The sequence below is a fragment of the Argentina silus genome (assembly GCF_951799395.1).
Source record: "Argentina silus genome assembly, chromosome: 18".
NCBI classification, from domain to species: Eukaryota; Metazoa; Chordata; class Actinopteri; order Argentiniformes; family Argentinidae; genus Argentina; species Argentina silus.
In genome coordinates, this window is record NC_139672.1 from 9,901,098 (window position 1) to 9,915,835 (window position 14,738).

General features: G+C 50.4%; 1 protein-coding gene across 3 annotated transcripts in view; it reads left to right on the plus strand.

Moving 5' to 3' along the window:
- arhgap21b (Rho GTPase activating protein 21b) overlaps positions 1-14,738 on the plus strand; it is a 38,814-nt gene that overhangs the window by 20,090 nt on the left and 3,986 nt on the right. For all 3 annotated transcript variants that reach the window (XM_083690023.1, XM_083690025.1, XM_083690024.1), the window contains exons 8-22: positions 1,436-3,071; positions 6,722-6,871; positions 7,465-7,567; positions 7,867-7,912; positions 8,310-8,435; positions 8,765-9,067; positions 10,471-10,535; positions 10,682-10,812; positions 11,165-11,307; positions 11,581-11,739; positions 11,970-12,048; positions 12,197-12,270; positions 12,390-12,479; positions 12,687-12,854; positions 13,118-13,223. In XM_083690023.1, coding sequence (XP_083546149.1) covers positions 1,436-3,071; positions 6,722-6,871; positions 7,465-7,567; positions 7,867-7,912; positions 8,310-8,435; positions 8,765-9,067; positions 10,471-10,535; positions 10,682-10,812; positions 11,165-11,307; positions 11,581-11,739; positions 11,970-12,048; positions 12,197-12,270; positions 12,390-12,479; positions 12,687-12,854; positions 13,118-13,223 — 3,379 coding nt within the window. The remainder of the gene's footprint in view (positions 1-1,435; positions 3,072-6,721; positions 6,872-7,464; positions 7,568-7,866; positions 7,913-8,309; positions 8,436-8,764; positions 9,068-10,470; positions 10,536-10,681; positions 10,813-11,164; positions 11,308-11,580; positions 11,740-11,969; positions 12,049-12,196; positions 12,271-12,389; positions 12,480-12,686; positions 12,855-13,117; positions 13,224-14,738) is intronic.

Sequence of the window (14,738 nt, forward strand, 5' to 3'; positions counted from 1 at the left end):
GCATGAATGGTGGTCTGTGTAACACTGGGTGACGGCTGGTTGATGCACTGTTGCCCGCAGTACCTGTTACATTAGGGAGGCATCGAGCTGCCCGGGCATCCAGCCTCGCCCCTTTTCCATCTGTCAGGCCAGATCTCATTCCTGCGATAAGGGCCATTGACCCCTGAACTCCACACACACACACACACACACACACACACACACACACTATACACACTATAAATACACACACGCACACACCAGCTTCTGGTAAAGGGCGGGGCGAACTGACACTCAGACCTGTTGTAGAAGCAGAATACATAACCCAGCTTTATGTAATATTGTCATTTGACAGCCAAGTCACCGGGTCAAAGTCCAGCGGCCGTGACGTGTCATATTTGTAGTGCAAGGCGAGCACAAACAAAATGGAACGCTTCTCGATAAGAACACAGAGGCTGCTTCGCGGCCAGGCATGTCACGGCGAATCCGTTGTGTTCCCGGGCGCGAGCGAGAGCATTGGAGTTAGCGTTTAGCACGGCCATGTGTGAACCAGTGTCGAGTTAGCGTTAGCTTGGTTAAAGCCGGAGACTTCGGGAGGATGATCACGGAGGTGAGGTTTAGATCGGTGGCCAGGAGCGGCGGGCGTCCCCACCTGTCGGTGTGTCTGAGCTCGTACTCTGTCAATCAAAGGGTAAGGTGTTTCACCAAGATGCCTACTTACCTCCTTCCCTGTTCTACTGGGTGGTGTTTTTTTTTAAGCCCTGTCCGTTTGGGTCTTGCATGGAATTCACGTCTTCCTCTTCTTCCTCTTCTTCCTCGTTTCACATCTGTTGCTTGTCCGGTACGTTTATTATGTAATGTCAATCGCCTACAACTCCATGTTCTGGCTCCTCTGGGGTTTGACAGAAGAGGGCTAGCATAACCTCCGGAATAATAATGGAAATCAACGTTCTTGATCCCGGATGACTTATTTCCTTTGGGGTCTGTGTGTCACGGAAATCTGTTTTCTACGTTTTGGTTCCCGTCACTCGCCGAACCGGTTTGCGGCGCTCGGTGCAACGGTGTTCATTGTTGAATCCATTGTTTGTAGATATAAATGTGTGGTTTTATCTGTGGGCGTGTGCTGTGTGCACAGTGCCTACAACATGTCCTCCTAGCCCGGCGCCCGGCACCCAGAGAGCTTGGGAAATACGGAGCAGCTGCACACCACCGACCACTGACACTCCTGACCTGCTAAATGCCTCCACACACACTTCAACTGCAGTGTGTGTGTGTGCGCTGCCCACACACACACACACACACACACTCTGCTAGTGTTCACAACCTTTCACCAGAGTTCAGTACATCGCTATTTATCATGGACGCACAGTGTTGAATATGACACACACACACACACACACACACACACACGTTTATATGGTTTGTACCTGACCCTCGTCCTCTCTCTCTTCCCCAGGCCTACTCCCAAGATGCTTACCTGCGCGGCCACAGCGCCTACAGTGGAAACGCCCGTCACATCCCCGAGCCGCCCCCCATATGCTACCCCCGAGCAGACTGTAAGCCCCCGGGCATGATGGCCCAGGCCACAGAGACACCCCCCCAGCTGGGGCAGACAGCGGCGCCGTGCCGGGGAGGGCCCGGGGGGGCTCCAGCACCCCACGACCTCGGCTACCGCATCGAGATCCCCGTGCCCCCCTCCCCTCCTCCCCCACAGCCGTACCCCAAAAGCCAGACGGCGGCGTGCCTGCGCAACGACAGCATCAGGACGGTGGTGGTACCGCCGGACGTCCACATGGGCCGCCTGGGCCCAGCGCACAGAGTCGACTACCCGGACCCCGGGTTGGTCCAAAGGCGGCCCGGGTCGTTGGCCCATTACCCCATGCCACGGAAAGCCGACGTCTACCCCCCAGGGGCGGGGCTGGTCCCTTACGGGGCTCCGCCCCAACACTACCCGCCCCCGCCTCACCAGAACATCGACTGGCGGACATACCAGACGTACCGGGAATACATCGACAACAAGGGGATCCACTCCCACGGCAGCCGGACCATCCAGGAGCGCCTCGACAGTCTGCGGGCCGCCAGCCAGAACACCTTCAACTCCTCCCACCACATCCCCCCGGGAGGGTGGGGGCCCAAGGGGCTCCGGCGCAGGAGCACCTCCCACGACCGCTCGTACCACGTCCCCCCGCCACAGCCTTTCCACCTGCCGCCGCGCAGCGTCTCCCAGGACAGGATGAGCATGGCTGAGCGGACGGGGCGGAACTGGCCCCCCCGCAGCGCGTCCCAGGACGCCCTCACACACAAGGCCAGGGCCCGCTCCACGGACTACGACTACGCCGACCCCGCGAACAGGCGGGGGGGCTACGGCGGCAGGGCGGACCACCCGGGTTCGGCCCGCCCCAGCAGACAGGGCCACCCCAAACAGGGCCTCCTCCACCGGCCGCCCACAGGGTATGGCAACAGCCACCGGGGGGCGTCCAACAACAACCCCGCGCTCTACGCTAAAGGACCAGAGCAGTTCCCGCCTCACCCGGTGGAAAGACCCTCTCACCTGGGGAAGAGCACCAGCGTCGAGACCTCCCTTAACCCCAGCGACCAAAGAGCTAGCGTCAAAGCTAACCACGTTAGCCACGCTACCCAGAGCCAGAGCAGGGGGCGGGCTGAGACCATGCAGCCCACCTCGCCCCTGGCAGAGGCAGGGAGAGAGCCAGCCGTCGCGGGCCACCGAACCTCGTCCTGCTCGGCCCCCCACCAGAGACAACAGAGGCCCGGTATCCTCAAAACCCACCAACAACCCCCCCACCCCGAGTCCCCCACCCAGGCCCAGGTGAACGGACGCAGTCCCACAGAGACATCGGGGGTGGTCCTCCGAGTGAAGTCCCTCTCGGGGAAGACGGGCAACCCCCTCCGCCACCCCTCCTACATCCTGGCGGTGAACGAGGACGGGCCGGAGCCCCCGGCGACGGCGGACGCGGCCTATTGGCTACCCAACGACGCGCGGCGGGAGATGCACATGCGCAAGCTCGGGGAGCAGCGGCAAGAATCCTGCTCCAGCAACCTGGACGAGTCACTGGACTCCATCCCCTTCATCGGTAAGAGCTCAGACATACCACACACACACGGCTCAGAGTCGCCATGGCAACGGGGGCAGGAGCAGAATCACACGGCAGGCAGAGAGGCCAGTTAAAGAGCGGCTTAGATAGATGGATAGCAGCAGTGATCTCATCTGTACAGACAGCAGCCGTGCAGGAACAGAGCTGGGCAGGGAGCAGTGGATTAGCAGGACTAGCACAGTTTATTTTTCCAATCTGAAACTCATTAGTTGTATTTAGTCCTGGCTCGGCTAGATGTTGACAACCAGATCTAGTCTAGCTCCTTTGGATAGATGCATGTTAAGGAGCTTGTGTGTGTGTGTGTGTGTCTTTGAGATTTGTGTGTGTGTGTGATAGAATTTGAACCAGTCCTCTTGGAGTGTGTGTATGATCATCAGTGTGAATAGTCCAGTAGCGGGTTCGCTCGCTGCCTGTGATGCAGATGGTGCTGTGAACACTTGTCTCCATTAGAAGTGTTCTCCACCTGTCACTTCTGCTACAGTCACCGTCTAAAGGTTTACATCTTTTATGTTTCCGCCCTACTTTTCCCCTTTCCCCTTCCGATTTTGCTGAATAATCTTTTCTCCACTTTTTTAGCAGTACGAGGAACAGCTAAAATAGACCAAGTGTATGTGTAGTGCGTAGTGGGCTAGTGGCATAAATATGTAATGTAGAAAGCCTTGGAGAACATGGAGCCTATCCCTTGTCCGATGTTGTCCTAGGTGACATTTCCGTTGTCAGTCAAGATGGCCTCCGTCTTCCATGGCTTCTACAACCAGTGCAGTGCGTCTGATTTGAAGCGCAGAAATAAATCAACATGTTTTTTTTACTGAGCATAGTGAACAAACTGGTTGTGTTGGTTGATCCACTTAGCTACACTTTTTTGGAAGGTCAACGAAGAGAGTGTGTGTGTGAGTGAGGGAGAACTGGGTCACACAGACAGCGATGGGGCATGGTGATTTTTAGTATGTCCCACAGGAGAGAAGCCGGGCCTGTCGGAGAAGGAACTGTACTTTTCCGCTGAGCCCGACGAGAGGCGAACTCCAAATGTTAGTCTGAACTTCTACAGCGGAACAGATGCTCAGCTTTGCGTTGGCCTCTCGCAAGTCTTTGAAAAGTATTTGGATGACGTGCAAGCTTAGCCTACGGAGGACCGAGGAATTCCATTCCGTTCCATGCCTTACGACGAGCCCGTCCTCAGATTTTTGCCTCCCCTGCCGGCCTATATCCCGGCCTAAATATTGTCCTATTGACTGTGCAGTTGAAGTCAGGCTGCTGCGGTGACGTCATTCACTGAGTCATCCGTATGGCCCAGCGGTATGTTGTTAAACTAGGCTACTGTGTGGGCCATGCCTGCCATGAGCTTGGGACCAAACGCCCAGATGTCTGCGAGCGTGAAGCGTGATGCAAGCTGAAGCTTGTCAGCTCTCGTTTACGTCCCGTCTCAGTCTCAGCTGACGTGGGTCGTTAGACATGCCTTTCAAATGCCTGTGTCGTGTTTTGAAAGGAGATCGTGAGGCCTATGCCAAGCATGGCTACATTGCACGACTATTTTTTTTTTTAGCTCTTTTATTAATTCATTATTAGGAAAGGACTGGTCTTGAATTGTAGGAAGACATGACAATTGCCTTTTTAAAGAAAAAATAGGACATTTTTAGCATAGTCACATTCCATATGAATCAGTAGCCTACCCATGAACTACAACTCCCATGTCCTCATGTCTGTCTGTCTGTCTGTCTCTCAGACAGCCTTACTGCCTCAATCCCCCATGCCCGGTCGTGTCATCATGTCTCGTAGCGCAGGCTGTGCCAGGGCCAGGTGCAGACAAAGCGGACAGTGACGGCGCTCTGCCGAGGATGCTGCTAGGCAGCGCCACCACTCTGGGCCTGGTGCCCACGCCGTGCCCCAGGGGAGAACAGAGCCCCGATTGACCCGCCCCGGCCCACTGCTAGCGCCACCATCAATGACCCGTTTTGAAAAGAGCCACTGGGACTTGTCCCCATCGTCATGTGAGGTCAGACATCGTTCCCATGGCCCCCGGTCGGCAGAGTTAGAGCAGAGCGAGGGAGTGGACCAGGTCACAGCCTCCAGTCCCCTCAGATCTTTAAGCCGATAGCCTTAGTGTCCGAACATTTGACAGGGTGTTTCTGGAAGAAGGCCCAGTCGTCCGTGTGGATTTAATATTCGAAGAGTTCGCGTATAAGAGGATTTTACTCCATTGAGGTTTGAGGGGAGGAGGGTTCCTGTTGAGGTGCCTTCCATTGGAGGATTTAGGCTCTCTCTGGTTTGGAGGATTTAGACTCTCTTTCTCTCATTGTTTCCTGGTTTAAATCTGTGACGATATTAAGAGCTTAGCTTGTATGGGACTATAATCACACACCTGTGGATTTAATCTGGTGCTATCCCGAGGAGCAGGGATGTTTCAGCCCCCCCCACCACCCCCCCCTCCCAGTGGACAACATTGCTCTTCTGGGCTGGGCTAATCTGACCACCACCACTGCCTGGTCTGGGTGTGACCCAGGAGTGGTGTAACCCCTCTGTGGGTCAGTATGCTGACGGTGGACCGGCTGGGCCTGGGGCTGCTGAGCCCGTGGGCCTGGCTGGACCAGAGCGCCTGGTGCAGGGCCTGTCAGGAGTGTGAACGCCGCTACCTACAACTGGAGGAACCTGATGGTAGGCGGGGAGGTGTGTGTGTGTGTGTGTGTGTGTGTGTGTGTGTGTGTGTGTGTGTGTGTGAGTACCTCTTTTGGACAGCTACAGCTGGAGTGATCCTATAAGTGTATTAAGGATGCTCTTTGAAATAGGCACCATGGATGGGGGGTCATCGTGTCTGGGCACATTTGGCTGTATTGATGTGTTGGATGAATGAGTATTAGAGATTTTTTGTGTGTCTGTGTGCGTCTGTGTGCGCTCTCTCTCAGACAGATCACAGATGGGTCAGACTCTGCATATTGGGTAGACTCATTGGCGATGCTCAGTCACACACACCCCTTCTCTTTGGCCCTGTTGTTGAGAGTTGGGGACAGACTGGAACTAGGGCATGCGCTTTTAAATTTAGCTCCACAAGCCCCCACGGCTGGCGAGAGCAGCTTTGTACTCTGAGCTGTTCTGGGCTCAGAGCGCCAGGAGTGGGCGGTGCTGCTGCTGTTGCCGCTGCTCTGGAGTTAAGAACTTTTTTTTATTTATTTTTTTATTTTTTTACAGTTTTTCCTCCTAAAAAAAGGACATGTCAAAGAGAGGGGGAGGGGGGAGAGAAAGAGTCTGTCCTCATTCTGGGCTGTGTTGTTGGTGTCCTGCCACGAGAGGCTTCTAGGTTACATTTGGACTTTGTTTGTTTTTTCTTTTCCCCAAATGCCGCAGTGGTCTACTTGTTTAGAAGTCTTGTTTTTCTAATGGCAGGCTTATCAGAAAGAGAGTTCCCATCCCTATCAAGATCCTAGTAATAGTGTTGTTGATGATGATGACGATTATGATCATTCTGTGTGTGTGTTTTGTACTGCCAAGATGGGCCTAATCCTCTACAATGATAATACAGATGATGATGATACAGATGATGATGATGATGATTAAGATAATAACATGACAATAACAATATCTGCACAGCTTCTTTCATCCAATAACAAGTGTTGTGTGTGTGTGTGTGGTTGCAGATGAGCCGGCTAGCCCTAGTGTTGACCATGAGGCCACGCCCATTCCAGCTTCCGCTGTGATATCTGTCGCTCCAGCCATAACTACAGTCCCGCCCAGCCCCAGTCTCTCCCCGTGCCCTCAGATTCACCGGCAGCTGTCACATGACCAAGGTAAGAGGCACAGCGAGGGTGGCGGGTCTTCCCGGCGTGGTTATGGTACACAGATACAGTACTGTCGTTGTTGTTGCTGTGTTTGTCGTTGTTGTTGCTGTGTTTGTCGTTGTTGTTGCTGTGTTTGTCGTTGTTGTTGCTGTGTTTGTCGTCGTTGTCGTCTCTGTTTCAGTCATTGTGGCTTTAAAGACGTTGATGTTTCTGTCACTAGCTTTTTATAGTAGAGGCTTAGTCACAGAGTTTTCGGAGGACAGGCCTGATTTGACATTGACCCAGTTCTTAAAAGACTAGAACTGAAGGAGAGGCAGCTTCCAGCAGCGCTGAATCACCGATGACTAAGACTGCAAAATGTCACTGTGAAAATGTCTCCATTTAGCCTACTTTGGCCAGTCCATTTGATACTAGCGCAGTCTGAGCTTCTTAAACTCCCCCCCCCCCCCGCCCTCCCCTCTGGGAACTGCACCACACTAACACTCAGCTATGACACATCGCTGGCATTACGGAGCAGTGATGATGTCCTTGTGACCTTGGCACAGCCTCTCATGTCTGACGCCGTGTGTGTGTGTGTGTGTATGTGTGTGTCGCTCTCAAAGAGTCCCTCCGAAATGCTATCCTGGAGTCGGACGCCGGGGCCAAAACGGAGAGATCCAAGTCCTACGACGAAGGCCTGGACAACTACAGAGAGGAGGGCCGAGGGTGAGTCCTCCTCCAGTCTGGGTGGGGGGGGGGGGGTGGGGGGGGGGTGATATCTACCACTCATATGCTCTTTGATGTGAACGTCACCGGAAGCACAATGCGCTTTGATCCTTAAGAGTATGGAGACTTTCTTCTTTTTAGTTTGGTCTCATCTTCCCTCCACCGTGTGTGTGTGTGTGTCTGTGTGTGTGGCATAATCCTTGAGTTTCTCTTAATATCTCAAGATATTAACGGTTAGGATTCACTGTTCATACATGTATTAACAGTTTTGTCCCCCTCCTTCCCCCCTATGTCTTCAGGCGATCGAACAGTAAACAGATGTCAGGCCTACGAGGCCTACGGAAGGTGAGGAAGCTGCCCCACAACGGGTTCTCAGACCAACACGTAGACTTACATCGTCATGGAGTTTGACACTGTGTGAAAAGACAACTACGTCTATGTCTAATGGTGTTTTTGAAAAGACTACTCTTCCCCTTGACATTTCTAATGGCTTTCTAATCATGTTACCAAATGTGTTGTATGGTTTCCTGGCTTTGATGGCACTTGGTTTCCTCAGCCATAATAAACTCAGCTGTCTATGTGGTTTTGCAGCGTTAGTCGGGCTGGCTTTGATGCTCCCAAGATACAAGCGGAAAGTGAATCCCTTAGGGATTGTGTGTGTGTGTGTGTGTGTGTGTTTACTTCTTTCTGGAAAACCCACTTTTATCATCCAAGTCATTTTTTTGTTTGTGTCTGTGTGTAGGCTTTGGATGGGCACAAGTCCTCGGATGACTCTGGATCCAGGAGAGACTCTTCCTCAGACATCTTCAACGACTCTTCCAAAGAGGGCTGGCTCAACTTCCGGCAGCTCAACACTGATAAGAACAAGGTAAATGTTTACACTTATGCACACACACACACACACATACAGTACCAGTCAAAAGTTTGGACACACCTTCTCATTCAATGGTTTTTCTTTATTTTTATTATTTTCTACATTGTAGATTAATATTGAAGACATCAAATCTATGAAGGAACACATGGAATTTTGTAGTAAATAAAAAAGTGTTAAACAAACCAGGATATGTTTTATATTTTAGATCCTTTTGCTTTCATGACAGCTTTGCACACTCTCGGCAAGGTGTGTCCAAACTTTTGACTGGTACTGTACTCTTCATAGCTTCCCGCAGAGTCTAAACTCAAACCCTGTCTTTCTAGCGCGTGGGCGGAGGAATGAAGTGGAAGCAGATGTACGCCGTCCTCCGAGGCCACGGCCTCACCCTCTACAAGGACAAGAAGGACTGCCTCTCCCACGCCTCCTCCCACTCCCAGTCCGACGAGGACCCCCAGCCAATCAGCATCAAGGCCTGCCTGATTGACATCTCCTACAGCGACACAAAGCGCAAGAACGTGCTGCGCCTGACCACGTCGGACTGCGAGTACCTGTTCCAGGCGGAGGGCCGGGACGACATGCTGTCCTGGATCAGAGTCATCCAGGAGAACAGCAACCTGGATGAAGAGGTGGGTTTCTGACGAGACACACCGTGCCATATTGCATTAGTTATCATTTCTTCATAAGCGTCATTCCAAATCATTGTAAGAGTCATCGTAATATCACGATTGTAATTGTTAGCGATTTAGTTTTTTGTATCATACTTTCTCACGAGGGGCGTTGTTTGTATTCACACAGCGAGTGTTTTGCTCAAAGATTAATGACCTCCTGACCTCTTTGAGACCAGGCTTTCTGAAGAAAATCTTCCACTTTCTAAAAATCCTTTGCAGAAAATGGCTACAATGGGGTGGAAACTCGTATGAAATGAGTGACGCTTCACCACAATCCAATCCAAAGTAGATTTTGTGTGGCCTGTAGACCACACTTTTGGCAAAAAACTGAATTCCGTTTCTCCTTCAGGTTTTCTTTCGTTTTTTCTTCAATGTTCTAGCCTAGCATAGGCAACCACTCTCTGCAAAACAGGCCTTACCCGGTCAGAAAAGACCACGCACATAACAACAAGCACATCACGTTGTGTTGGATACCGTTCCTCATTCAATTCCATGCATTACAATGAGCCCCGTCCTCCGATTTCTGCCTCCACCAGTCTCCCCTGTATCTAATGTAAACAATCCAGGCTCTGGATTGGTACGGTGCGGCTCTCTCATTCCCACTGTCTCTGATGAATGGACACTATTAGACACAGTAGCCTTTAGTTGAGATTAGGGCCTGCCAACGCTCCCGTTTGCGGAAAGAAGAGTTTACCCTATTGCCTTGGTGTTTGCCCCACCAATTACACCTGACACCGTCCTGCTCAGGGGTACGACCAGACAGTCTAATTATAACACCGATTTATTTGTATCTATGATTTATACCAATGCTCCAGAAATCAGACAAACACACCCTCTGTTTGAGATTGTTAAAGTTAGATTTGATCTTCTCATCTCTGTTTTAGGCTTAGACAAACTGTTGGCTTGTGCAATGAGTTTAACAGTACACTTGTTTGTACAGCTGTTTGCCCCCTTTCTGCAGTTTTTGCCCCCGGGTCTTTGTCTGTGTGGTCTCTCACTCTCAGAGTCCCCTGTGTTGTCGGGACTAACCCGTGACTGCCCTAAATGCCACCCAAACATGTTGCAGAGAGCTTAAGAGGGGGCAAATTGTGTTTCCTGAATTTCACTTTGAACTCCCGAAGAAAGATAGATAGAGAAAGATACTGGCGATATGATAATGTTGCTCGAGGAACTTGAAAGTGATCTCAGGATGTAACGTGATCCAAGATACGGCCGAGCCTCTAAGGTCAAATGATGTCAATGCTTTTTTTTGTGTGTGACGATAACAAAACCTAGCTTTTGTGCTGCTAATGTGTAGCAGCGGTCCTGGTTGCTCTGCACGACCTTAGCTGACGCAGTTTGTCATCTGTGTCTCATTTCAGAATTCTGCCATAACAAGCCAAGACCTGATCAGCAGGAAGATCAAAGAGTACAACACTATGATGAGGTAAGCAGTGACACACACACACACACACACACACACACACACACACACACACTACAACATCCATTGTTGTACACAAAAACAAGGACTGCCATAGTTATGCTATATTTGTGTGTGTGTGTGTGTGTGTGTGTGTGCGTGTGACCCAGTGCTCCCAGCAGCAAGTCGGAGCCCTCGCCCAAAACCTCCCGCCAGTCCCTCAGCATTAGACACACCCTCCTGGGGGGCAAGGGAGAGGGCCACTCCCCCAAGGCCGCAGAGGATAGGAGGGCTCTCAAAGGTAAGACCACCACACAGGGCTCAAAGCTACAACTACATATATCACAGTTGGATATGTTTCAAACTTAGTAGGTGATGTCACTTTTGGTTATATTTAGAGTTTTAGATCTGGGTCAAATGCGTATCATCAAGTACTTGAGTTGCGCTTCAGTTTTCCAATACAATGGATCTGAACAGATCAGAAGTGGCCTGAAAGTGCCGACTCCGTAGTCGACCCGGGTCTCTGGGAAATGAGCTCAATTAAAAACATGAATGGCGTCTTTCGGAAGCTTGCATCAGCAGTTAGGCTCTTGACTGGTCTTATGAGCGCGTACGGCTGAGCTCAGACTCATCCTGTGTGTGTGTGTGGTCAGATGACTCGAGCCCGCCACGGGATAAAGGCACGTGGAGGATGGGGATCCCGGGCATCATGAGGAAGCCCTTTGAGAAGAAGCCCTCAGCCGGGGTCACCTTTGGGGTCCGTCTGGACGACTGCCCACCTGCTCAGACTAACAGGGTAAGAGTGTGTGTGTGTGAGGGGGGGGGGCAGGAGAGTGGGGCGTGGGGATATGTTGTTGATGTATGTATCGAGTGTGTGTGTGTGTGTGTGTGTTGTAGTTTGTTCATATGAAAAGTGTGTGTGTGTGTGTGTGTGTGTGTGTGTGTTTCTTTGTGTGTGCATGCTTGCGTATTTGTGTGTTTGTTCATTTGGAAGTGGTGTGTGTTGTTTGTCTGTGTTCATCCATGTGTACACTAAAGGTTTTATGGTGTGTGTGTGTGTGTTGTGTAGTTTGTCCCTCTGATCGTGGACGTGTGCTGTAAGTTGGTGGAGGAGAGAGGTCTGGAGTACACAGGGATCTACAGGGTGCCCGGCAACAACGCTGCCATCTCCAGCATGCAGGAGGAACTCAACAGCAAAGGCATGAACGACATCGACATCCAGGAAGACGTGAGTGGCGCACGCACACACACACACACACACACACACACACTAGGGGTGTGCCAGAGTCGTCATACTCGTATTAGTATCTATATCCGTTCATAGGACTTGATTCTCATATCCGGATGATACTCCTGATCTCACACACACACACACACACACAGTATCGTACATATAAAAAACTCACTATACACTTTAATTTTCCTCTTTCACTCACTCACCCACCCTCTCCTCCACAGAAATGGCGGGACCTCAACGTGATCAGCAGTTTACTCAAATCCTTTTTCCGGAAACTTCCCGAACCCCTTTTTACAAACGGTAAGACACATGAAAACATTGTGTCAAAAACGTTTTGCATAAAAGTTGGAAAACAAGAGTTATATCATGTACTATTATACATTTATTATTACTTTTATTTTAGTTGTATCTCTAATCATGATCATGTCTTTATTTTTTTGTTCCACAGAAAAATATGCAGATTTTATTGAAGCCAATCGAGCAGAAGATTCAGTGGAGAGGTTAAAAGAGCTCAAAAGGCTGGTAGGTTCAAGCTGATGGTTGAGCCCCAGAAACAAGAGCCTGTCACTGTGTTTATGACTTGTGATATTATAGGTCCATGGTTCCATTCCAAACATGACCGTCTCTCTGTCTCGCTTCAGATCCTTGAATTGCCTGATCATCACTACGAAACCCTCAAGTTCCTCTCCGGACACCTCAAGTTGGTCGCAGAGAACTGTGAGAAGAACAAGGTACGAGTCTAAGGGCTTGAGGAGTGTGTTTGAGGAGTGTGTGTGTGAGGTGTGTGTGTGTGAGGTGTGTGAGGTGTGAGAGGTGTGTGTGAGGTGTGTGTGTGTGAGGTGTGTGTGTGTGAGGTGTGTGTGTGTGAGGTGTGTGTGTGAGGTATCTGTGTGTGTGTGGGGGGAGATACCTCTCACTGCTCTCTTCCCTCCGCGCAGATGGAGCCTCGTAACCTGGCCATCGTGTTCGGCCCGACCCTGGTCAGGACGTCAGAAGACAACATGACCAACATGGTCAACCACATGCCTGACCAGTGCAAGATAGTGGAGAACCTCATCCAGCAGTACGACTGGTTCTTCACAGAGGAGGGCGATGAAGACCCTGTCGTATGTCGAAATATTCTCTCCTCTCTCCCTCCCTCCCTCCCTCCCACACACACACACACACACTCACACACCCCCATACATATTTCTAGAGGAGGAGAAGGACAGAAGAATATCATGTTGAATGTTCTGTGCAAACTGCTGGTCCTGGAGGTTGGCTGAAGAGTTGCAGAAGACATCTTTCCCTTCCCTCAACACTCTTTCCCTTCACCTCCCTCACTCCTCTGCACTCTCCCCTCCCCCCCCCCACTCCCTTCTTCCTCCAGACGTCCGTTGAGCAGGAGAGCACAGTGCAGTCTCAGCCTGTGCCAAACATCGACCACCTGCTCTCCAACATCGGGCGGTGCACCACCTCACCCGGGGAGGTCTCAGGTAACTCACCTGGGGAGGCTCCGCCCCTCTCCTTTACCACGTTTGCCACAGTTAAAATACCCTAGTACACCAATGAGCCTCAGGGATAGGGTCACAGAACCGTTTCTTTCAAAGATGTATATATTTCTAAGTATGTGTTTAGAGATTTGTGTGTATCATGTCTTTGTTAGTCCCTAGAATTGTTCTCGTTAGTTTTCCATGCTAAGGCTAAGCAAGTCTACCGAAATTGTCTTTGTGCTTCTGTGAAAAGCAAGCTATTTTAGTAATTTTTCAATGAAATATTTTGGGGATTATCCAATTGGAAAATTGCTGAAAATAGCTTGCCAATGTTAAAGCCTTTTGTTTTCAATAAAGGGTTTCTGTTTTGTTTTGTCATTCTTTATCTTTTGCCCGAGACAAGTTTTTATTTATTTTTCCCAGTTCCCTCTCTTTGTTTTGCTTTACGATCTTTTTAGTTTTTCCTTTGCTCATGTCATTTCTCTACCCCCGTGCTTTTCCCCTATGTTGAGAAGACGACTCAGTTTCTTTCAGTTCTTTTCTTCCCCCCCCTCCTCCTCCTCCTCCTCCCACATAAACCCGGCATGTTCTTCCCCACCAAAAAACAACAATCCAACAATAAACAAACAATAACAACAACAACAACGAGAAAAAAGAGAGGAAGTGTTAACCCTTCTGACCTCTGACACGTTTGTATGTAGTGTGTTTCTTCTCCCTCCCCCCCCTTGTCCCCCTTTGTGTCCAGCACTCACACATTACCCCCAATCTATGACAGCAGGCCAAGTGGGCGGCGTCTATCACTCGGTGATGTCACTGGTGGATTCTGTAATGTCCGCCGTGGACAGCTGGGACTGTAGGAAGAAGGACGAGTGTTGTCCCAAGTGTAGCTGCCTAGTCTGCAGAAGCCCGCAGCTCTTGTAAAAAAAAAAAAAAAAAAAAAAAAAAAAAGAAAGAAAAAAGAGGGGGTTGGAAAAGAAAAGAAAGGAGAAAAAAAAGGCAGAGAAAAAAAACCGAAAGAAAGAGAAGTCGATGTTTTGTCATATTTTTCCTGTGGTGTTGCACGTCTTCTTCTTCTTCTACTTCTTCTTCTTCTTCTTCTTCATATAATTCCAAATGAAATACTCCGGAATCTTAATGGAAGGATATACAGAGCAGTGGCGTTGTTCCTGTCTCTGAAAAGCCCTTTCTGCTGTGTCTCTTGTTGTCTCTAAAGCTGATCGCGAGGACAAGTAGCATGGTACGGTTTAAACCCTGGTTCACTTATCCGGTCATGTGGCATATACCTGTCATTTGGTGTCTGAGGGGTAGGGGGGATTGGGGGGGGGGGGTGTCGTGGCGGGGCTGGGCTGGGCTGGACTGGACTGGCTGTTCACCAAAACACCCTTAAGACATTATTCAGGAGATATAAGCAGTTAGATACAAACACATTGATAAGTGGTTTGTCACCAATGGGGGCGGTAAGCACATAGCCTATAGTACAAATGGCCCATGTTGGCACTGCACAAGTGGCTCTGATGT